This window comes from Neolamprologus brichardi, chromosome 4 (genome assembly GCF_056152115.1).
Source record: "Neolamprologus brichardi isolate AB-2024 chromosome 4, ASM5615211v1, whole genome shotgun sequence".
In the NCBI taxonomy this organism is placed as follows: domain Eukaryota; kingdom Metazoa; phylum Chordata; class Actinopteri; order Cichliformes; family Cichlidae; genus Neolamprologus; species Neolamprologus brichardi.
Window position 1 is genome coordinate 24,021,163 of NC_142107.1, and position 24,692 is coordinate 24,045,854.

General features: G+C 40.2%; 2 protein-coding genes and 2 pseudogenes across 5 annotated transcripts; all 4 read left to right on the forward strand.

The window, feature by feature from the left end:
• The first annotated feature begins 606 nt into the window (after positions 1 to 606).
• LOC148103044 (C-reactive protein-like) lies at positions 607 to 3,481 on the forward strand (annotated as a pseudogene). Its single transcript, XR_015719005.1, has 4 exons — positions 607 to 696; positions 740 to 805; positions 2,635 to 2,842; positions 2,940 to 3,481. The product of XR_015719005.1 is annotated as a C-reactive protein-like (transcript).
• Positions 3,482 to 8,079: 4,598 nt separating this feature from the next.
• Positions 8,080 to 9,321, forward strand: LOC148103045 (C-reactive protein-like; annotated as a pseudogene). The gene is made up of 3 exons (XR_015719004.1): positions 8,080 to 8,146; positions 8,476 to 8,683; positions 8,780 to 9,321. The product of XR_015719004.1 is annotated as a C-reactive protein-like (transcript).
• Positions 9,322 to 14,890: 5,569 nt separating this feature from the next.
• On the forward strand, positions 14,891 to 16,831 carry LOC148103046 (C-reactive protein-like). The gene is made up of 4 exons (XM_087840103.1): positions 14,891 to 14,908; positions 15,025 to 15,091; positions 15,572 to 15,782; positions 15,972 to 16,831. The coding sequence occupies exons 2-4, from the start codon at positions 15,040 to 15,042 to the stop codon at positions 16,375 to 16,377; spliced, it is 669 nt and encodes a 222-aa protein (XP_087696229.1). The 5' UTR covers positions 14,891 to 14,908; positions 15,025 to 15,039; the 3' UTR covers positions 16,378 to 16,831.
• Positions 16,832 to 21,671: 4,840 nt separating this feature from the next.
• Positions 21,672 to 24,692, forward strand: LOC102781003 (C-reactive protein-like). Of its 2 annotated transcripts, none has more exons than XM_035912605.2 (4): positions 21,672 to 21,728; positions 21,830 to 21,887; positions 22,217 to 22,424; positions 23,986 to 24,692. In XM_035912605.2, exons 2-4 carry the CDS (start codon positions 21,845 to 21,847, stop codon positions 24,410 to 24,412), a joined length of 678 nt encoding a protein of 225 aa, XP_035768498.2. In that variant the 5' UTR covers positions 21,672 to 21,728; positions 21,830 to 21,844; the 3' UTR covers positions 24,413 to 24,692. The 2 variants fall into 2 exon arrangements, with proteins under 2 accessions (XP_035768498.2, XP_035768499.2); XM_035912606.2 differs by having other exon boundaries at positions 21,709 to 21,728; positions 21,812 to 21,887.

Here is a 24,692-nt window from a genome sequence, read left to right on the forward strand (position 1 = left end):
GCAGGCTACGCCCTGAGTTCTAATTACCTTAAACTTACCCAGTTGCCCTCAGTGCAAGCGCCCCCGAGTTACACACGTATAACACCTTTATCTTACTCTGAACTATATATAAGAAACGGTACAACACACAAGATCTTTCGTTTGAACTAAGCAGGTTCTTTTCTCAGGCTCTTTCTTTCTAGTTCAGTTTTTACAGAATTTTGGATTAACTGAAGATTTTTCAAGGAACACTATACTGACAAGTACAGAGTCCACTGAGTCCACTGATGTGTGTTTGGAACAGTCAGTTTCAACTGTTTAGCTGTTGATTTGAGATGAATTGAAATAATTTGGAGGTAATACTCCTCTTCATTATGCCGTCCACTTTCTGAAATGTACCTGTACAACAAAGGAGCTTTCTTAAACTAACCCTTTGGTTTACCGCTCATTTCCCAAGTAATTCCTCTTAAAATCTCTAAATAAAACTCAAAGATCCTCATTATCATAAGTGTTTTTATTTATACTGACTCAAAAAGGCTGGATTTGTGTTAAGTTTCTTTTCCCTAAGTCAACAGTTCATTTTGTCTGCCCTCTGAACCCTAATCACTCACTGTTTATGTTATTTCCTCACCAGGATTCTGAGGTGGGGGCGTTTGAAGAACTTGGTTATAAAACCACCCAGCTGACTGTCAGTAGAGGGACATTCTCAGCAGTACAGTACGTATACAGATTTGATTGATATACAACTGATTTTCTGCAGATCTGGGAGATAAAATGAGTCCAGCGGTCACCCTTTTTCTCATGGTCGTCTCCACGGCATTGGCCGGTAACTGTAACCTCTCCATGTTGCTTGTTTGTGTATACTTGTGCATGTTTTTCATTATTTTATTATTTATTTAAATATTATATTTTATACTTTTTGTTGTTTTCATAAAATGCATTTATTTGTAATTTAAGCTTTCAGTGAAGGAAAACATGGCATTTTAATAACCTTTGATTGAATTTGTGTGACATAATTTAAAATGCATAAATTACTAAATCACAAAAATACAACATAAATTTATGCATAAAAACTCAATTTTATGCCAAAGTTGTTCAGATTTATTTTTAAGTTTAATAATGTTTTTTCTTCATTGGGAAGACCTCAAAATGACCATGGATAATATTCTGGGTTATGCACTCCCAAACACCGGCCAAGTGATGTACCTTGGAAACATAAAGGAACTGGTACAAAAGGAGGACTTATATCTAGTAAAAATAATTATAGCCACAACAAAAAAAGCAATCACAAAGAAGTGGTGACACACAGACCCTCCCACTCAACAAGACTGGATTAGGATTGTAGACGGTATCTCAAAGATGGAAGAAATTACATTCAACATTAGACTGATGGGGTGTGAGAGGCGCGACCTCTCACAACGAACGCAGCATGGTTAACACCTTGGAGACGCTTACAGCTGCTGTGAAGGCTCAAAACAACACCATTGAGCGTATGGTGGGATACATCAGAGAGGGCCCTGCTCAAGATGAGACCCTTGAGCGAAAGTTGGATCACATCGCGGAACGGATCACTGCAGTTGTGAGGTCTCAGAATCAAAAGAATGACAACACCACGGAACAGAAGTTTGATACCATCATGGGGAGGCTCGCGGCTCTCCAACGGGAGATCGAGAGACCAGCGTCAGAGTGTTAAAGAACAGCTTTGAAAATTCTCCTGAGCTGCTCGCATAAAAGAAAATCAACAAAATCGACATCATAATGCGGACTCCACCACGGCGCCAGCTGCAGGCCCAAGGCTGAAGCCGGACAAACACTCCCTGATAACGACTGTGTGATGACTATTCTCCCCATCCCATGCAAGGCCACCTGGATTGGCTGGAGGACTGGGCGAAGGACACTGTCTCAGCTGAACTATGGACACGCACACACATACACTTACGCTGATAAGCACTCACTCATCCCCCCTCCCTTTCCAAACGCCTTCGATGCTTGTTTCCTGCGAGGGAACACGGCGGGTCTGTGTGCCGCGCTGGAATGGTAGCGCTGTGCAGGGCGGCTGCTGTGTTCGCTTCGTATTACTCCTCACCCCCCACCCAATCCTGTGGCTTGTCATGTCTTTCACAAAGTTGTGCTGTGGACATCTGTGTGCTTTTTCGTGCAGAGGAGTTTTGTTTCCTGCTCTCGTGCTGTCCCACCATGGAAGCACAGCATGAGTAGAGGTCTCTTTTTTTCCTCTTGTACTTTCCCATTGTAGTGTATATTTCAGTGTTTTTCTGTAACGCTACCGATCTCCGACTTGTATCCTAATGTAATGTCTGTGTTATGTGTGTAAGGTGGGGGGGGGGGGGGGGGGGGGTCCCATTTCACTGCAGGACAACCTGCATGTGGCGAATAAAGCTTTGATTGATTGATTGATTGTGTAAGCATGATAGACAATGGAGGAAGTGGAAAGCATTCTTACGTGGCACCAAAAACACAACATAAAAAGAAATTTGCATGTGATAGAAGGTGGGAAAAGAAATGTAAACTCCAGACTGTTTGTTTGTAATTTTCTTTACTGTATCGTTTTCAGTACTAACTAAAACTACAAAAAATTAAAGTTGAAAAGAAAAATAATAATGTTTTTTCTTTGTTGTTAATTTTCCTGCCTCTCAGGGAGTGTTACCATCAAGACCTTGGTTTTCTCCACTTAGACAAACATCAGTTATGTTGAGATGATCCCGCAGAAGAACCTGAACCTAAGGTCGTTCAATCTGTGCATGCGAGTGGCCACAGAGCTCAGCGGTAGACGAGAGGTCATCCTCTTTGCATACCGGACCAGAAACCATGACGAGCTGAATGTGTGGCTTGAACTGGATGGAAGGTAGGACATCTTCTGCGGGGGACAGGTGTTTTTTTTTATTAAGCTGTCTGTGTGCAGACTCATAATGATTAAACATGCGTGTTGTTTATGTGTGCAAACTGTCCTTTTATCTAGCTGGAGATGGTGTTTCATTTAAAGTCCCTGAGCTCGGAGTCCTGCAGACCCACCTGTGTGTCACCTGGGATTCCACTTCAGGTTTCGCTGCCCTCTTCCTGGATGGAAAGAGGAGCTTATCCAAAATCTACAAGAAGGGTCACGCTGTCAGGGCAGGAGGCAGGGTTATCCTGGGACAAGATCCGGATACTTTCATGGGTGATTTTGATCACGACCAGAGTTTTGTTGGTGAGATCTGTGATGTGAATATGTGGGACACTGTTCTGGCAGATAGTGCGATCCAAGGCATGTTTGCAGGGAAGAGAGTAGCAAGAGGAAATGTTTTTGACTGGGAAAGCACAGAGCTGAGAATTAACGGGGACGTCGAGGTCGCCAATCGTGAACTGTAGCTATAATGTTTACCCACAGGAATAAACATTCTGCTGTATGAAATAAAGATACTTTATTGATCAAAATGTGCATCAGTATCACTGACATGACTTCAGATTACTGCTTTTTGAGGCCAAATAAAAATATCTGCTGAAATTGTCTGTGGTGAATTAATATATTACTCAACTCTGATGCATATTGTTCTACACGATTTGATACAATTAGTCTTCACTTAGGTCACAATTTTACTCAAGAAGCCTAGCAGTAAAAAGGTTTCATGTTTAAAACACTGAAATTACGAATGTTCCAATACTTTAGATTTAGATTTGTTTGTTGTCTTTTTTGTTTCCTTCTTATGATGTAATAAATTGTCAAGCACTGTTTTTCAGCGCTGTGAAAAAGTGTTTGCTCCCTTCATAATTTCCTATATTTTGGGGGGTATACAAACCTGCATGGTCCTGTGTGAAAAAGTGATTCTCCACAATGAACTCCAGCAACACTTAAGGGAAGAGGAACAACTTTATTGAACTATCACACCCAAGTAAAGACTGGATTAGATCATTAATGATGAAGACGGGGGGAGGAGACATAATGACCACCAAAAAGTGATTGTCCCCTAAACCTAATAACTGGTTGGGCCACCCTTAGCAGCGACACTGCAATCAAGCGTTTGCGATAACTGGCAATGAGTCTTTCACAGTGCTGTGGAGGAATTTTGGCCCACTAATCTTTGTAGGGTTGTTGTTATTCAGCCACGTTGAAGGGGTTTTGAGCGTGAACTGCCTTTTTTAAGGTCATGTCACAGCGTCACAATCGGATTCAGGTTAGGACTATGCCACTCCAAAGTCTTCATTTAGTTTTTCTTAAGATGAACATTTGTGTTTTGCAAAATAACCCCAGACCATCACACTACCACCACCATATTTTGCTGCTGGTAAAATGTTCCTTTCCTGAAATGATGTGATGCTTTTACACCAAATGTAACAGGACACACCATTACATTTGGTGCATTACTCTGTGCATGCGGGTGGCCACAGAGCCCAGGAGGCAGGGTTATCCTGGGACAAGATCTGGATTTTTATCTGGGTGATTTTGATAAACATCAGAATTTTGTTGGTGAGATCTGTGATGTGAATATGTGGGACGTTGTTCTGGCACCGGGCTTAAAGCCAAGCTAGTCACAATGAGAGTCACCTCGTTGTGACGTTAGTTGAGCTTTGCTAGGCACTTCAGCTAACAAGCTAGTGCTAGCCTAACACTTGCTAACACATAGCTTGTGAAAAGGCTCTCTATTTCGTGTTAGCCCAACAACACAAACACTACTTGTTAACTAAAACCAGACAACTGCTGGAATAGCTCGCACCGGAAAACTCTTCTTCAATTAGATTGCATTCCAGGAATGCCTGGGAACTGAACTGCTGCTGCTGGTGGTACCAGTGTTGCCAACTTAGCGACTTTGTCGCTATATTTAGCGAGTTTTCAGACCCCCTAGCGAAAAAAATACATGAAAGCGCGTATCGCTTTTACTCTCAACAAGCAGCGGGTGCTGTAACGCAGTCAGTTCTTCTTTTACTCTTTTACTCTTATGCTGTTTTGTGGATCACAAGGTTTAAAACTACTAATAAACACACACACAAAGTAACTCCACCAGAGTGCCTATTTCGGGTCACTTTTGCCAGTCCAAGCCCGGATAAAGGAGCAGGGTTGGAATTGTGACATTACAAAAAACAATTATTGCTAAAATAAATTTAATTTGTAGTTCTAAATAAACTCTAAATGCATTTAGGATGTTTTTTACTCACTTTATGTCTCTTCCACGATGTTATTTCTCTCTCCAACAACATAGATTACAATTACATTAGCATAACCAATTATGTAAATTAGGCGATGACGTCATTTAGCGACTTCTAGCGACTTTTAGGACAGCCAATAGCGATTTTCCTTACTGAGGAGTTGGCAACAGTGGGTGGTACCCACGCACAGCAAAAACTGGTTAAAAATCATCAATGAGAGAATCCTTCAAGGTTCTTATTTTTGTATGAAGAGCACAACATACAAGATACAGAACAATATCACATGAAGTAAGAAAACCAGAAACCTATCCGGTCGTTAAGTCTGACGTCACTAGCCGTGTCTGGGCCTAAACTCCGCTGCAGGTCCATATATCAAACGATCACTATGGCATTACTGAGAGCTAAAAAACTGTCTAAAGTCTTTCATCTTTAATAAAATGATCAGCGTTCTGCTCTACCAGGTGGAACAATTGAGTTTAACATCCAGGCATCCATGAAAACGGAATGTATGACATTTAACGGAGTTAGAAGTTAGCAGGAAGTTAGCTCGCTAGCTTCTATCTAAATACAATATAGCATGTCCTGACTGCGGGGTTTTGGAAACAAATTAAAACGTACAGCTCTGTTATCACTTCCAACATAAATGAAGACAGAAAACTAAACAGCAGTGACGTTTGTAGGGTTACTGAAGTTTGGCTAGCTGGTATAATGATGTGCTACGTGACTGCTAGCGACACAGCTATGTTAGCATAATATAAACAAGCTAACTTTTTTTCCACTCGATAAAAGTTAACGTGAGTGTTCTCGGTGGTCAGGAACAAATGTAATCGCATGGCAGGATGCTGTAAAAGGACCAAACTTCAGCCAGGAGAACAACTGAGATAATCCATCCACGATACGAGATTAGTCATTCATATACTGCTGCATGGGCTGGGCTGTAGTTACATCCTAAGGTTTTAAAAACTGAGCTTAAATAAATGATAAGCGGTAATAAAAGCCGAGGGAGGTCAACAGTGATCACTGACTGTTTTAGGAGCTTTTTGAGATTAAATAGAAGAAAATACAAAACATTAAACATGTAAACAACACAAAAGCCATATTAAACGCAGACTACTTTAGGCCCGGAAGTAGGATTCGTCACGTCATCACTTAACGACCAGAGAGACGAAACAGAGCTACATAAAAACCTACATTCTTGCATTGTAATTCCTCTTAGTATATTTTAAACTTAACCAGATTTATCAGACTCTTCCAGGTCAGTGTATAGTTTGTGCTAAATTTTGGTTTTGTTAACTGTTATTTGCAAATCATGCCTTTACCTATGGGTGTAATGGCATACTGTGTGAATTATAATGACCCTTGACCTGAAGCAACATCATTAGTTGTGTTTTGCGATGTGAAGTTTTTTATGAAATATATGAAACTTTTTGTCACAATTTTTCTTTTCATATTAGCCAGTACTCTGTTTAAAGTAGTTGGTATATTTAACGTATACTTTCACAGTATCATCAATATGTGTGCCCAAATTTTGGACAGTAATTTTTTTTAGGATAATTGTAGATTATTGATCAGAAAATGTTCTCAAAAATGTTGATATGAGATAAAATGAAATAACTGTAAAAATTACAAGGCCCTATATATATATGATAATATAATGCAATGGAACTAAATGCCAATCATTTCAGTGAAATGATCCAAAAATACATCTGGAAAAATTCAAATGTTTCTCATTTAAATTGTTTCTGTAAATAGTTTCTCATTTGACTTTTTCAAATCAGCAGCAGCGTCTCCAAAACAGAAACAATGGCCTGGTTACTTCTCTAACACAGACGTCTTTAAACCAGACCATTGTTTCTGTCAAAGAGACGCCGCTGCTCATTTGAAAAAGTCAAATGAGAAACTATTTACAGAAACAATTTAAATGAGATCATTTGAATTACAAAACAAGCAAACACCAAAACGGAACAATTCAAACAGCAGCGGTGTCTTTTCTTCAGAAAACATAGAAAACAAACATTGTTTCACTACAACAAATGGCTTTCAAACATGTTTGAGGTGTGCTGATGAAAATAAGTCTCTCAGGTCTTAATTTAATCATCTTAATTTACACAAAATGCCTTTCTGTCATTTGAAATAAATGCTTAAGAAACGAAACACCCATAGGTAAAGGTGCAAATAACAGTTACCACATTAATCTAAGATGTTATGTTGTGTGGGGCGATCGTGGCTCAAGAGTTGGGTGTTTGTCTTGTAATCGGAAGGTTGCCGACGGTCTCGGTCGTTGTGTCCTTGGGCAAGACACTTCACCTACCGCCCACTGGTGATGTCCAGAGGGGCCGATGGCGAGATATGGCAGCCTCGCCTCTGTCAGTCTGCCCCAGGGCAGCTGTGGTTACAACTGTAGCTGCCTCCACCAGTGTGTGAATGTGAGAGTGAATGAATAGTGGAATTGTAAAGCACTTTGAGGGGTCCCGAAAAGCGCTATATAAATGTAATCCATTATTATTATTATTATTATTATGTAAAATCATTCATAATCCAAGACAAACACAGATCAAATCCAAATTGAATATGTACAAGAAAGAAAAGCAAAATCATCAGTGACTCATAATGTGATGCTAAAAAACTAAAAAAAAAAAAAATCACAATAAATAATCCACAGAAGTGTTTGTATTTGTTAAGACTTCGTTTTAATTTTAGCATCTTCTTCTTCTTCTTCTTCTACCAAAACCAATGAAAACCAGCCAATCAATGACAGCCTGTTATTTGCATCGCAGGATTTCTGGTACTCAGGTTATAAAACTGCCCAGCTGACTGTCTGCATCAGGACCTTTGGAGCATCACAGTACGTATACAGCTTCATTTTACTTTGTAACTTCACATAACTTTAAAAAAAACCTCCCACTGATATTCTGTGTAGAAATTAAAATCATGTTAACACGTGAGTCTCATTTTCTGCAGGTTTGTGGAGACAAAATGAGACCTCTGATTGGCCTTTTCCTCATCGCCGTCTCCATGGCATTGGCTGGTAACTGTTTCTCTGTTCTTTTATCCATCTCTGTGCAAGTTTTTAATTATGTCATTATTTACTTTTTATTGTTTATCTCATTTTCTATTTTTCTTTATATGGTTTTCTTGTCATTCATCCTCTCAGTGGCTCAGATGTCAAAAATGTTCATTTTTAAGAGCTCATTAAATTTGTGTGATGTCAGTTAAAACAAAACTAACAACAACAAACACATTTATGTACATAAACAGTGGACATAAAGAGGCGCCTCTGAGCTCTCGTGGGAAAGTTAAACAATTAATTAGTTTACAATTTCATCAACACAAAAGAAAACTCTGTTTGCCTCTCAGGGAGTGTTCCCATTAAGACCCTGGTATTCTCCACTGCAACGAACACCAGTTATATTGAGATGATCCCTCAAAGGCCGATGAACCTGACTGCGTTCACTCTGTGCATGCAAGTGGCCACGGAGCTCAGCGGTAGGTGAGAGATCATCCTCTTTGCATACCGGACTGGAAGCAACGATGAGCTGAATGTGTGGCGTGAACTGGATGGAAGGTAGGACATCTTCTGCGGGTGACAGGTGTTTTTTTTATTAAGCTGTCTGTGTGCAGACTCATAATGATTAAACATGCATGTTGTTTATGTGTGCAGACTGTCCTTTTCTCTAGCTGGAGATGGTGTTTCATTTAAAGTCCCTGAGCTCGGAGCCCTGCAGACCCACCTGTGTGTCACCTGGGATTCCACTTCAGGTTTCGCTGCCCTCTTCCTGGACGGAAAGAGGAGCTTATCCAAAATCTACAGGAAGGGTCACGCTGTCAGGGCAGGAGGCAGGGTTATCCTGGGACAAGATCCGGATTCTTTCCTGGGTGGTTTTGATCACAACCAGAGTTTTGTTGGTGAGATCTTTGATGTGAACATGTGGGATGTTGTTCTGGCAGATAGCGTGATACAAGGCATGTTTGCAGGGAAGAGAGTAGCAAGAGGAAATGTTTTTGACTGGGAAAGCACAGAGCTGAGAATTAACGGGGATGTCAAGGTCGCCAATCGTGAACTGTAGCTATAATGTTTACCCACAGGAATAAACATTCTGCTGTATGAAATAAAGATACTTTATTGATCAAAATGTGCATCAGTATCACTGACATGACTTCAGATTACTGCTTTTTGAGGCCAAATAAAAATATCTGCTGAAATTGTCTGTGGTGAATTAATATATTACTCAACTCTGATGCATATTGTTCTACACGATTTGATACAATTAGTCTTCACTTAGGTCACAATTTTACTCAAGAAGCCTAGCAGTAAAAAGGTTTCATGTTTAAAACACTGAAATTACGAATGTTCCAATACTTTAGATTTAGATTTGTTTGTTGTCTTTTTTGTTTCCTTCTTATGATGTAATAAATTGTCAAGCACTGTTTTTCAGTGCTGTGAAAAAGTGTTTGCTCCATTCATAATTTCCTATATTTTGGGGGGTATACAAACCTGCATGGTCCTGTGTGAAAAAGTGATTCTCCACAATGAACTCCAGCAACACTTAAGGGAAGAGGAACAACTTTATTGAACTATCACACCCAAGTAAAGACTGGATTATATCATTAATGATGAAGACGGGGGGAGGAGACATAATGACCACCGAAAAGTGATTGTCCCCTAAACCTAATAACTGGTTGGGCCACCCCAGTGTTGCCAACTTAGCGACTTTGTCGCTATATTTAGCGAGTTTTCAGACCCCCTAGCGACTTTTTTTAGAAAAAAAGTCGCTAAAAAAAGACGTGAAAGCGCATATCGCTTTTACTCTCAACAAACAGCGGGTGCTGTAACGCAGTCAGTTCTTCTTTTACTCTTTTACTCTTATGCTGTTTTGTGGATCAGGTTTAAAACTACTTATAAACACACACACACAAAGTAACTCCACCAGAGTGCCTATTTCGGGTCACTTTTGCCAGTCCAAGCCCGGGTAAAGGAGCAGGGTTGGAATTGTGACATTACAAAAAACAATAATTGCTAAAAGAAATTTAATTTGTAGTTCTAAATAAACTCTAAATGCATTTAGGACGTTTTTTGCTCACTTTATGTCTCTTCCACGATGTTATTTCTCTCTCCAACAACATAGATTACAATTACGTTAGCATGACCAATTATGTAAATTAGGCGATGACGTCATTTAGCGACTTCTAGCGACTTTTAGGACAGCCAATAGCGATTTTCCTTACTGAGGAGTTGGCAACAGTGGGTGGTACCCACGCACAGCAAAAACTGGTTAAAAATCATCAATGAGAGAATCCTTCAAGGTTCTTATTTTTGTATGAAGAGCACAACATACAAGATACAGAACAATATCACATGAAGTAAGAAAACCAGAAACCTATCTGGTCGTTAAGTCTGACGTCACTAGCCGTGTCTGGGCCTAAACTCCGCTGCAGGTCCATATATCAAATAGGGGTGCAACGATACTCGTATCGATATCGAACCGTTCGATACAGTGCTTTCGGTTCGGTACGCATATGTATCGAACGATACAACATTTTTAATTTATTTTATCAACTTTCCTTCTGACGATGCTGTCTGTGTTGAGCGCTCAGTGGATCTGCGCTCGACAGTGCAGCCTAGGCGGAGTAGTCGAACACAGATTCACTGAGCGCAGGGCAAGCTAGCTAGACAGAAGTTAAGCTCGTTGCAACATGGCAAATTGAACCTCCCCCACCCTCATTCAGATCTGGCGTTTGGAACTATTTTGGTTTTCATGTGACGTATGACCCTGAAGGTAAGCGTGTCATGGACAAAAGTAAAACAGTATGTTGGATGTGCCAGCAATGCTCAATTGGTGGGAACTAGTGTGTTAGCGCAGTTAGCTCGTTAATGTGTTGACGTCTTCCAGCCCCACTCATGAGGCGATCCGCGGTAGCTCGTTAACGGAGATTTGCCGTGTTGTGACCTTAACGTCATTTCAGATTTACGCTGACAGCACTAGTGGGAACACAACCAATATGACTGCACATTTACTCCGACATCATCCTAGTGCAAAGACAAGTGGAAGCAGACAAAAACAAGCACGCATGCTACAAACTTTACCCGAGTCATTTAGACAGCCGTTAGCACATGATTCTCCTTATGGGGACCTGATATGTTTAATATGCTGCTGAGAATATAGCCCAGAAGAAGCGTATAGTATAGCTTTTATTTTGGAAAGAGACATTTCTCCATAATAAACTCTCTTTTCCAAAGATGAGTGATTCCTCAATCAGATACAGGGCTCGCAAAATCGCTAGCCCGACGTCCTGGGGCTTTTTTCCAGTCGGGCTACCAAAATCTATCTCTGCCCTGCCCGTCGGCCTATCGTAGGAAGGAAAAATATATGTCAATGCTTTTGCATTCTTTCGGAAATGTAGCTGGGTAATTATGTCATTGGCATCGGCCACTGTCAATATGTGACATACTGAAATCGCGTTTGAATTTGCGCTTGTTTTTTGCTTTCACTTTGCAATCGCGTGAACTGTGTATAGAAAGCGACAGTACTGATTGGTGAGTGATGATAATTTGCGCACCAATTCCTCTGACATCGTCTTATCAATCGTTAGCTTACTATGCAAACATGACAAGTGAAATCTCCTGCAGCTTAAACATGTGAGAGGTTGATCGCGCAGAGAATCGCTGAGCGTTATGTTAGTGCGTGTGTAAAAGCAGCAGGATATATATTTTAGTTCTGCTGAGCCAAATAAGACAGGTCAGGGTGAAGAAGTGACAAAACGGAAAGGTTATGACAAATCAGACTATAAGGCAAAAAGAAAGTGCAGCTTTATGGTTTCATGGACAAAAGAATTTCTGTGGCTGCAATATGACGAGCTAAATAACCAGGGCTGCACATAAGTGGTCCGCAGGTGCGCATTCGCTGTCAAAATAAAAACCCGCACAAGATAAGAAGTTGCAATGCGTGTTTGCGTACATAAGATTTTCAGGAAGAGGACAGACATTTGTTTAGAACTCTTAAAGATGTCGAAGAAGCTCCTTTAAGCAATTACTGTGATGTTCCTCCACCTCCAAAGAAATGTCAGAAGGAGTCCGAACCACAAAAGAAGCGCGTATTCTCGGAAAAGTGGTTGCAGGAGGTGAGCTGGCTTCAAACAAATGATGAACGCACAGAGATGTGGTGCAGAATGTGCCGTGAAAATTTAATAAATGACAAATTAATAAAAAGGCATGAACATTTTTTTTGTATCGAAAAAATATCGAACCGTGACACCAAAGTATCGAACCGAACCGAACCGTGAATTTTGTTGTATCGTTGCACCCCTAATATCAAACGATCACTATGGCATTACTGAGAGTTAAAAAACTGTCTAAAGTCTTTCATCTTTAATAAAATGATCAGCATTCTGCTCTACCAGGTGGAACAATTGAGTTTAACATCCAGGCATCCATGAAAACGGAATGTATGACATTTAACGGAGTTAGAAGTTAGCAGGAAGTTAGCTCGCTAGCTTCTATCTAAATACAATATAGCATGTCCTGACTGCGGGGTTTTAGAAACAAATTCAAACGTACAGCTCTGTTATCACTTCCAACATAAATGAAGACAGAAAACTAAACAGCAGTGACGTTTGTAGGGTTACTGAAGTTTGGCTAGCTGGTATAATGATGTGCTACGTGACTGCTAGCGACACAGCTATGTTAGCATAATATAAACAAGCTAACTTTTTTTCCACTTGATAAAAGTTAACGTGAGTGTTCTCGGTGGTCAGGAGCAAATGTAATCGCATGGCAGGATGCTGTAAAAGGACCAAACTTCAGCCAGGAGAACAACTGAGATAATCCATCCACAATACGAGATTAGTCATTCATATACTGCTGCATGGGCTGGGCTGTAGTTACATCCTAAGGTTTTAAAAACTGAGCTTAAATAAATGATTAGCGGTAATAAAAGCCGAGGGAGGTCAACAGTGATCACTGACTGTTTTAGGAGCTTTTTGAGATTAAATAGAAGAAAATACAAAACATTAAACATGTAAACAACACAAAAGCCATATTAAACGCAGACTACTTTAGGCCCGGAAGTAGGATTCATCACGTCATCACTTAACGACCAGAGAGACGAAACAGAGCTACATAAAAACCTACATTCTTGCATTGTAAATCCTCTTAGTATATTTTAAACTTAACCAGATTTATCAGACTCTTCCAGGTCAGTGTATAGTTTGTGCTAAATTTTGGTTTTGTTAACTGTTATTTGTAAATCATGCCTTTACCTATGGGTGTAATGGCATACTGTGTGAATTATAATGACCCTTGACCTGAAGCAACATCATTAGTTGTGTTTTGCGATGTGAAGTTTATTATGAAATATATGAAAGTTTTTGTCACAATTTTTCTTTTCATATTAGCCAATACTCTGTTTAAAGTAGTTGGTATATTTAACGTATACTTTCACAGTATCATCAATATGTGTGCCCAAATTTTGGACAGTAATTTTTTTTAGGATAATTGTAGATTATTGATCAGAAAATGTTCTCAAAAATGTTGATATGAGATAAAATGAAATAACTGTAAAAATTACAAGGCCCTATATATATATGATAATATAATGCAATGGAACTAAATGCCAATCATTTCAGTGAAATGATCCAAAAATACATCTGGAAAAATTCAAATGTTTCTCATTTAAATTGTTTCTGTAAATAGTTTCTCATTTGACTTTTTCAAATCAGCAGCAGCGTCTCCAAAACAGAAACAATGGCCTGGTTACTTCTCTAACACAGACGTCTTTAAACCAGACCATTGTTTCTGTCAAAGAGACGCCGCTGCTCATTTGAAAAAGTCAAATGAGAAACTATTTACAGAAACAATTTAAATGAGATCATTTGAATTACAAAACAAGCAAACACCAAAACGGAACAATTCAAACAGCAGCGGTGTCTTTTCTTCAGAAAACATAGAAAACAAACATTGTTTCACTACAACAAATGGCTTTCAAACATGTTTGAGGTGTGCTGATGAAAATAAGTCTCTCAGGTCTTAAGGTTAGAAATCATCTTAATTTACACAAAATGCCTTTCTGTCATTTGAAATAAATGCTTAAGAAACGAAACACCCATAGGTAAAGGTGCAAATAACAGTTACCACATTAATCTAAGATGTTATGTTGTGTGGGGCGATCGTGGCTCAAGAGTTGGGTGTTTGTCTTGTAATCGGAAGGTTGCCGACGGTCTCGGTCATTGTGTCCTTGGGCAAGACACTTCACCTACCGCCCACTGGTGATGTCCAGAGGGGCCGATGGCGAGATATGGCAGCCTCGCCTCTGTCAGTCTGCCCCAGGGCAGCTGTGGTTACAACTGTAGCTGCCTCCACCAGTGTGTGAATGTGAGAGTGAATGAATAGTGGAATTGTAAAGCACTTTGAGGGGTCCCGAAAAGCGCTATATAAATGTAATCCATTATTATTATTATTATTATTATGTAAAATCATTCATAATCCAAGACAAACACAGATCAAATCCAAATTTAATATGTACAAGAAAGAAAAGCAAAATCATCAGTGACTCATAATGTGATGCTAAAAAACTAAAAAAAAAAAATCACAATAAATAATCAACAGAAGTGTTTGTATTTGTTAAGACTTCGTTTTAATTTTAGCATCTTCTTCTTCTTCTTCTTCTTCTTCTACCAAAACCAATGAAAACCAGCCAATCAATGACAGCCTGTTATTTGCATCGCAGGATTTCTGGTACTCAGGTTATAAAACTGCCCAGCTGACTGTCTGCATTAGGACCTTTGGAGCATCACAGTACGTATACAGCTTCATTTTACTTTGTAACTTTACATAACTTTAAAAAAAACCTCCCACTGATATTCTGTGTAGAAATTAAAATCATGTTAACACGTGAGTCTCATTTTCTGCAGGTTTGTGGAGACAAAATGAGACCTCTGATTGGCCTTTTCCTCATCGCCGTCTCCATGGCATTGGCTGGTAACTGTTTCTCTGTTCTTTTATCCATCTCTGTGCAAGTTTTTAATTATGTCATTATTTACTTTTTATTGTTTATCTCATTTTCTATTTTTCTTTATATGGTTTTCTTGTCATTCATCCTCTCAGTGGCTTTTAAACAGTGGTGTCAATAATTTTCATTTTTAAGAGCTCATTAAATTTGATGTCAGTTAAAACAAAACTAACAACAACAAACACATTTATGTACATAAACAGTGGACATAAAGAGGCGCCTCTGAGCTCTCGTGGGAAAGTTAAACACCTGCAGTTTGTTGCAGCTGAGTGTTTTGAACCTTTCAAAGGTTACAGGCCAAACCAACTTTATTTATAAAGTGCTTTAAGAACAGCAAGTTCTGACCAAAGTGCTTAACGTTACGAAGAGAATAAAAATACGAATTAGTTCATACAATTAATTAGTTTACAATTTCATCAACACAAAAGAAAACTCTGTTTGCCTCTCAGGGAGTGTTCCCATTAAGACCCTGGTATTCTCCACTGCGACGAACACCAGTTATATTGAGATGATCCCTCAAAGGCCGATGAACCTGACTGCGTTCACTCTGTGCATGCGAGTGGCCACGGAGCTCAGCGGCCAGCGAGAGGTCATCCTCTTTGCATACCGGACTGCTGGAAGCTACGATGAGCTGAATGTGTGGCGTGAACTGGATGGAAGGTAGGACATCTCAAAGTCAACAGCATCTACACAATATCAACCAAATTTGATCTTATTGGTCACCAATTATTATTTGTCCTGGTGTAAAATTGTTTTTGATTCAAATGTAGTAAAATTATGATTTTTCATGAAGCTGCCTGTGTGCAGAGATGTTTATGACTAAAGGACGTATGGATGTTGTGTGTGCAGACTGTCCCTTTCCATGGCTGGAGATCCTGTTTTATTTAAAGCCCCTGAGCTCGGAGCCCTGCAGACCCACCTGTGTGTCACCTGGGATTCCACTTCAGGTTTCGCTGCCTTCTTCCTGGACGGAAAGAGGAGCTTATCCAAAATCTACAGGAAGGGTCACGCTGTCAGGGCAGGAGGCAGGGTTATCCTGGGACAAGATCCGGATTCTTTCCTGGGTGGTTTTGATCACAACCAGAGTTTTGTTGGTGAGATCTTTGATGTGAACATGTGGGATGTTGTTCTGGCAGATAGCGTGATACAAGGCATGTTTGCAGGGAAGAGAGTAGCAAGAGGAAAAGTTTTTGACTGGGAAAGCACAGAGCTGATAATTAACGGGGACGTCAAGGTCGCCATTCGTGAGCTGTAGTTATCATGCTCACCCACAGGAAAACCCCCATTCTGCTGTATGAAATAATGGCTATTAATCAAACTGTGTGTCAATATCATTAACAAACATGTGCTGACATCACCTGTTTTTAATTATATATTAAATACTCAACACAGATTCATATTGTTCTCGATTATTCTTATCACTTGTACTTACTTTTAATCACACTATCATAGTCCCATTGTTGTATTATGAGAGTTTTTAGAGCTTTTCTGTCAGTTATTTTCATGCATTGAGTTCTTTTGGTTTCCTTCCCCAGTCTCAGTCTAACGTTGCTACATGTGGGTACGTGTCTAACCGCTGCATTTGTTATTTGTCTTCATTTTTACTACCCCTCCTGTCGCCTGCGTCTAGTTACCCTAATCACCCTTGTATGTATAAATTAGTGCCATCTTCCCCTCACATTTTTTGTTTTAATGTCTGTGATGATATCTTGTATGTTTTCTCTCCATGCACTTGTGGATTTGGTAAAAACTTTTACGTTTTCCTTTGTAGACTTGGGCCATCAGCTTATTAAAGATCGTCCTATTAAACCCTGCTGCCTTCTGTGTCTGCATTTCAATCCTCAGCTTTACACTCCATACAGTTTAAATAATATGCAGCTTGTGACATCGGCATATTTTATCACCAGGGGCTTAAAAAATTAACGAGACAACACAGTAACACTGACTTCACGGTCTTCAGGCTCATAAGTATCTCTGTTCTGATATGGTGTTTTTCTATAGTACTGGAGAACTCAAAGCACTCAGTGGCACACAGATCAACTTCATACAGAACTGAAAAGAAGTATTTAGACTGTTTAGTTAAGTAAATGCTGTAATTGTACTGTATTTGTAATCATATAAACGGCACATTGGACAATAACTGAAACCAGCAGCACTGGCCAACAATCGGTTATGAGGTCATTTTTTTCATTAACATGCAAATTTTCATGACCATTGATCAACAAACACTGAATAAAGACCATTGATCGTTGGTCATTCAGTCCCCAGGTTTTTATAAGCTACAATCAGCTGAGACTGAAGAAGTCACTTGGATGAGTGACGAAATGTTTCTCCCACTGGGCAACTCCGGGCCCCGAGGGTCGGTGTCCTGCAGGTTTTAGATCTCACCTTGGGTCAACACACCTGAATCACATGATTAGTTCGTTACCAGGCCTCTGGAGAACTTCAGGAGCTAATTTAGCCATTTAAATCAGCTGTGTTGGTTCAAGGACACATCTAAAACCTGCAGCGCCACCAGCCCTTGAGGCCTGGAGTTGCCCACCCCTGCACTACGTCCAAAAAACACAGGGCTTAAATACACAGGCGGTAACGACGGAGTGAGAAACAGGAGCGAAACACCTGGGACTAATTACACATAACGACGTGGGACACAGACTGTCAAAGTAAAACAGGAAGCATAACACAGAAACATAGAGTTGACACTGAGACAGAGACATGAACCATGGGACATGAAAAAGGAACCGTAGGCCTGACACTGAACACCGGAAAACTAAGTCTAAACATACATCGCACAGAGAACAGAGTTCGACCTTTACCAAGAACACAGAGGAGGCTCAGAAACCTAAAAACCAGGAACTATAAATGTAATACAAACAGAAAACCATAATTGACAGAACAAAACTTGAACCAAAAACACAAACACTGCGTGACCCAGGAGCGTGACATTTTTCATTATAAAGCAAAAACCCCTCGATGTGATTTTTATTTTAGTGACAGAGCGTAAATATTTCCTCGCAGTTTTAAGTAAAATTTATATGATGTGATGAAACATTTTAAGACAAGTATATCAAGTTGAAATGTAGTAATGCTCTAGAAATATTACGGCATTATTAAACAATGTAAAGTTAGTGTTACGTGTAGCTATTTCAGTGTTTATACTTATTAAATACATATGATGTATTTATATGTAATAATATTATAATTCAATAACATTTCTGGATATTTTACTTTTTATGGGTGGGATATTGTGTTATTACATGATAATAGTACTTTTCAGCAGTTTTAACCCTGATTAATTTTATTGCAGCAGTGTTTGAATATATAATTATGTAATTTTGTTTTCACACATACCTTCTATTTAACGTGAAAAATCCACAGAAATACACCAAACTTTAACTTACCACCTTGTGAAAGTACATCAGTACTATAATTATGGGAAATTACTGTATTTTTATGTGACGGTAAATTTTACTGTATATTTTGGCACCACAACAGCTGGAATATGACAGGTTTTCTTGTTTTTTAAATGTTTTTTACAGAGGTTTGCAACATTAAAAACAGTAGTCTGAGGAGCTTGCAAAGAAAAGCGTCTGGACTTCTTTAAGTTGCTTGAAGACGTTTCACCTTCATCCGAGAAGCTTCTTCAGTTCTAAGGTCAAATGGTGGAGAGTCCCAGAGTTAAGCTCTGTGGGAGTTCCCCTCCAAGAGGACCCCCTAATGATCCTCTACCTAATCATATGAGCCAAGGTGTGAAAACGGGTGTGGGTCCCAATCAGCCAGAGTTTCAGGTGAGTTCATTGTGAAACCTGGCCCCACCCTATCATGTGATTTCCTGAGGTCAGATGGCCCAGGATGTGAGTGGGCGTTAAGGCGTCTGGGGAGGGAACTCAAAACTGGATTATAGATGGCAGAGAGTTGGTGTCGTAAACCACCGCCTCTGTTCAAAGATGGTCGCTTACAGTGGACATAGATGCTTCTTTCACTCCTCTTTCAAACCATCTCTGTCCAAAATGTGAACATTAGTATCCTCGAAAGAGTGACCTTTGACCTTTAGATGAGGTGACTCTTCTATGTTGTGCCATGCGTTTATGAACTGATTCTTTGGTTTCTCCATGTAGAGGTGTGAGCATTCCTTGCTTCACTGCACAGCATATACTACGTTGTTTAGTTTGTGTTTGGGAGTTTTGACTTTGGGTTTCTCTGATAAACATGAATTGATCTGAGAAACTCAGGATAATCTTCTCCAAGCACGACATCTTTTATTTAGAAACACAAGAACACAAAGACTGATGATCAGGAGCAAACAATCCCAAAACTAGTAAACCCGGGGAAATGTGGAACAAGGAAACACAAAACCATGAGGGAAAACACCATAAACAAAAAAGTGTGGAGTTTTAACATAAATCCGAAGTTGAAACCAAAAGGACGTTGTGAACTCACAAAACACAGAATGAACCTAAAGATTAACCCAGAACTAAAGCCATGAAATTGATTGATTTGATTTGATATAGCTTTATTAGTCCCACAAGGGGAAATTTCATAAGGCTGCCGACCTATTGCACGCAATGGCGGCGCCATCTTACCCTCTGACCATACATACATTACACAAAACATCACATGGGGAAGACAGGTCAGAGAGGTATACCAATGGAAAAATGCACCACATGAGGAAAGATGAGAAAAAAATAACTCCCCCCCAGACTGAGCTCCAACAGGGAGATCAGTTTGAGAACAGAAAAAAACACCTCTGCACATGAAAAAACTCTTAATACACCAAAGAAACACAGGACAAGCAACAGGGGGGTAAAGGGTGAGAGACAGCCAGTGTAGACAGTGCATCCGGGCCTGCGTGCGCTGGTCTCCTTGATCCACCGTCAGCATCGGAAGGGAATAAGCATCGAAGGCAAAGGGAGGGGGGATGAGTATGTGCATATCAGTGTATATGTATGTGTGCGTGTCCATAGTTCAGCTGAGACACTGTCCTTCGCCCTGCCAGGCTACGTAAACAGTCTTCCAGCCAACCCAGGTGGCCTTGCATGGAATGGGAAGAACAGTCTAAACACAGTCGTTATCAGGGTGTTTTGTTCAGCTCCAGCCTTGAGACCGCAGCTGGCGCCAAAGGGGTATCCGCATGAAGTGATGGTGCTTTTTACTTTAGTGCGAACAGCTCATATGAATTTCAAAGCAGTTCTACAGTCCAACACTGGTCTCTCAATCTCCCGTTGGAGAGCCGCGAGCTTCGCCATACTTGTGTTCTGTGATGTTGTCATTTCTTGTGCTCAAGGAGCCGATTCTGAGAACTCACGGCAGTGTGCCTCCCCGAGATGTCATCCAATTTTGCGCCCAGAGATGTTATTCCGGGCTAGCCCTTCCGAGATGTATCCAGTCTGCAGTCAGAGATCTTATTCTGAGTATTCACAGCAGCCGTAGCCTCTCCAAGATCTTCTCCGTGCTGCACTCAATGAGCCCATTTTGAGAAACTCACGCCTCTCCCCTCGTTCCAATCCCAGCGGGCAGCCTTGTGGGGGTTTGAACAGCTGGTTCCACTTTCTTAATTCTTCGATAAGTCAGGGCCAAGCCAGCTCCGATCAGCCAGAACCCTGTTACCATGGTTCCGAATAGGTAGATATCTTCAGCACTCAGGCTCATCCAAGCCCAAACTTCTCGTTGAGAAAGGGGTGTCAATTACATTTAGGGACCAGTTGATCCAATCCATAATTATATAATTATATATTATATATAAATATAACCAAAAGAAACTTGAAAATAAGAAACTAAACACCAACAGTACGAAGCCACGATCCAAACACAATCAAAAAAATTCTAAACTAGAGAAAACCTAAAGGTCAGAAAAACACGAAGCCCTCGATCCAGGGACCCTGACAGCAGTCATCATACAGAGTAAAATTACAGATTATGAAGGTGACATTTTGACACACCTTTGCTACAATCATTCTATGTGCTATAGATGATTGTAGCATTGTATGCATATTTGTTTGTTCCATATCTCCAGCATGTATACTGAGGGGTTTGTTAGAATATAGTCATATAATTCAGGGAACCAAATTTTAATCACGCTGCATCAGTTTGAAAAAATGAGCATCAGTGTCTCATTTACAGGAAGAATTCAAATAAGAAACATTTGAATTGCAAAAAAATACAACAGAAAGAATTCAAATGAGCAGCAGTGTCTCTTCTACAGAAACTATTGTCTGCTTTTCTCTTTGATAGAAATCTTTCTTGGACAATGGTTAGAAGACACGCTCATGCTCATTTGCAAAATTCAAATAACCATCAGTGTGTTGTGAACAGAAAGAATTCAAATCAGAATTTATTTTTTAAATATTCCCTTTGAAATAAATGGCTAATAAATAAAACACCCACAGGTAAAGGCATGGTTTGCAAAAAACAGTTAGAACTTTAATCTAAATGACCTTTAACTACAGAACTCTGTGTAATTTTAGTATTTTGTAACACCAAAGCCTGAAATCAGTAAGGAAGTTTAGAGAGCTGCAGAGATGTTATTTGCATAGCAAGAATCTGAAATGGGGAGAGTTCAGTCACCGCTCAGTCGTCTGTCTGCAGGAGGATCTTTGTAGCAGCTCAGTATGTATACAGCTTCCTTCTACTTTGTAACTTCATATGTGTACAATTTTTAGATTGCATTAACACATGAAAATATCTTGAAGGAGTCTGATTTTCTGCAGGTTTGTGAAAAAAAAATGAGACCTCCAGCCATCCTTTTCCTCATGACAGCATTGGCCGGTAACTGTATAACTCTCCATGTCGTCCTTTTGTGCACATTTTGAGTTATTTTATTATTTATTTTCTGGTTTTCTTTGTAAAACTAAAATTCATTTATCTGGTATTCAGGCTTTCAGTGGGAGAAAACACAGCATTTAAACAGTGATTTCAGTGACCTTCATTTTAAGAATTTGTTAAATTTGTGTGACACCTCTGTTTTCCCCTGCCTGTCAACTTAGTTATACCATCCTAATTATTTTTATACATAAAAACACAGTTTTACCATAAAGTTTTTTTTAAAACCATTTAAAAGTTTTAGTAATGTTTTTATTAATTTTCCTGCCTCTCAGGGAGTGTTCCCATCAAGACCTTGGTTTTCCCCACTGAGTCATGCACCAGTTTTGCTGAGATGATCCCTCAGAAGCCGATGAACCTGACTGCGTTCACTCTGTGCATGCGAGTGGCCACGGAGCTGAGCGGCCAGCGAGAGGTCATCCTCTTTGCATACCGGACTGGAAACTACGATGAGCTGAATGTGTGGCGTGAACTGGATGGAAGGTAGGACATCTCAAAGTCAGCATCTACACTGTGAGCTTCCCCCAAAAATAATATCAACCAAATCTGAAAAGTTCCCACTCACATATTTCATGTACACTAACTTTATTCTGTTAATGGAGGCATGCTGGGATAGACTCAGGCCTTCACGACCCTGATAATGTTCAGCATAAGAGAATGGATTGGTTTCAACAGAATGTGTCAAAATGAAAATTACAGATAGATTTCTCCTGTACTTACAAATCTATGAAGGAAAAACAGCCCACAGTATGACCCCCCCATTATGTGGTTTATTAAATATACTGAAGTTATTGTGGAGCACAGTCGGGGGTCAGGTGGTTTTTACAGTGGCCCTGAGAGGTCAAACGGACTGCAACTTCAGAAAACACCAGCAATAAGAAAAATGCTGCAGAAGCACACAAAACACAACGGAAAAAGGAAAAAACAGATTTCCAAAAGCACAAGGGAAGTGTTTCTGGGGAGACAATAACCCGACGGACCAGTTGCAGGAACCAAAATATGCTAAGAATTGTACTGGGAGACACTTAAAAGAAGTGGAGGATCTATCAGTTTTGTGAGGAAAGAAACGATGAGAGGTAAGTGTGTTAGCCTAACTATTAGTTATTTGAATCATGAGATCAGCCTTAAAGTACGCAGCCTCAACGATACTCAAGGGCCGCGTACTCAAAGACCGCTAAGGCCGGAAGTGCGAGGCTTGTGAAATGGGACGGTCTAGCCTCCGTTGCGCTGCCCAGGTTGCCTAGCAACCATGATACTAACAGCTGGAAACGTTTCAGCTTTGTTTGACAGAAATGAAGGAGAAAATCTTTTGTTCAAGTGTTTGTTTGTTTCTACATGAGCTTTGATCATTCTCTGATTAAGCTCAGCTATTGAACGGCGTATATTTTAAAGTAAAGGCTTTAAAACCAAGTTAGTACAAACGTCACTAATGTCACATGACTTTGCTGACATGTGGCCAACAGTAATGTTTTAATGTTCTTCGTTATTAAACATTTGCACATAAATAAGTGACATAATATTCAGTACTTACTTAAAGTTTACTCTTCAGGCGCCCCTCATCCGCTGTTTTTTTTCGGCAAAATTATCCACACCCACCGCCGCGCTATGCATTCTGGGATATGTTGGGCCACGAAGTCTACACCGCCACGTCCTTAAAATTCAGGGAAATGAAGGACGCATTTGAGGGCCGCATTTCGAGCAGCTTTTGAATTGGGACAGCCTTCGTCGTGTCGCTGTGACGTAATCGGCCTTAAAATGCGGCCTTTAAGGCTGCAGACCCTGATTTGGGATACAGCCACACTTACCCAGCATGTTTTGGTTTCTACAACTGGTCCGTCAGGTTATTGTCTCCCCAGAAACACTTCCCTTGTGCTTTTGGAAATTAGTTTTTCCCTATTTCCGTTGTGTTTTGTGTGCTTTTGCAGCATTTTTCTTATTGCTGGTGTTTTCTGAAGTTGCAGGCCGTTTGGCCTCTCAGGGCCACAGTAGGGTTTTACATTAAGCTGCCTGCATGCAGACTTATAGTGATTGTTTGTGTGTGCAGACTGTCCTTTTACATGGTTGGAGATCCTGTTTTATTTAAAGCCCCTAAGCTCGGAGCCCTGCAGACCCACCTGTGTGTCACCTGGGATTCCACTTCAGGTTTAGCTGCCTTCTTCCTGGATGGCAAGAGGAGCTTATCCAAAATCCACAGGAAGGGTCACACTGTCAGCCCAGGAGGCAGGGTTATCCTGGGACAAGATCCGGATTTTTATCTGGGTGATTTTGATAAACATCAGAATTTTGTTGGTGAGATCTTTGATGTGAATATGTGGGACGTTGTTCTGGCAGATAGCGTGATACAAGGCATGTTTGCAGGGGAGAGAGAACCAAGAGGAAATGTTTTTGACTGGGAAAGCACAGAGCTGAGAATTAACGGGGACGTCAAGGTCGCCACTCGTGAGCTGTACACTCCTGAAGCTGACGTGTGAGGCCTCACAGTGTTTATGATGTTTTTCACACGGGCTGGACCACACGGTTTGTTTTTGTTCTTTTTGAATAGCATGGCCTTAAATGACTCTGTATTTATTTCTTTTTTACGTGTATTGACACTTGTTACTTATGTTTTAATTAAAGATTCTGTTCATTGATTTACTGATTGATATGTTTCCCTGATGGCCAATTAACATCAATCAGAGAGCTCATTTTCATTGTTGTGGGACACACAGAGCCCACTTTGAACTTAAGTGTCCAGACCAGTGAAACCACATA

Coding starts and splice junctions, on each gene's coding strand:
- LOC148103046 (XM_087840103.1), top strand. CDS start 15,040: ATGAGACCTCTGATTGGCCTTTTCCTCATCGCCGTCTCCATGGCATTG. Junction 15,092..15,571: donor CGTCTCCATGGCATTGGCTG/GTAACTGTTTCT, acceptor TTTGCCTCTCAG/GGAGTGTTCCCATTAAGACC. Junction 15,783..15,971: donor TGGCGTGAACTGGATGGAAG/GTAGGACATCTC, acceptor TTGTGTGTGCAG/ACTGTCCCTTTCCATGGCTG.
- LOC102781003 (XM_035912605.2), top strand. CDS start 21,845: ATGAGACCTCCAGCCATCCTTTTCCTCATGACAGCATTGGCCG. Junction 21,888..22,216: donor CCTCATGACAGCATTGGCCG/GTAACTGTATAA, acceptor CCTGCCTCTCAG/GGAGTGTTCCCATCAAGACC. Junction 22,425..23,985: donor TGGCGTGAACTGGATGGAAG/GTAGGACATCTC, acceptor TTGTGTGTGCAG/ACTGTCCTTTTACATGGTTG.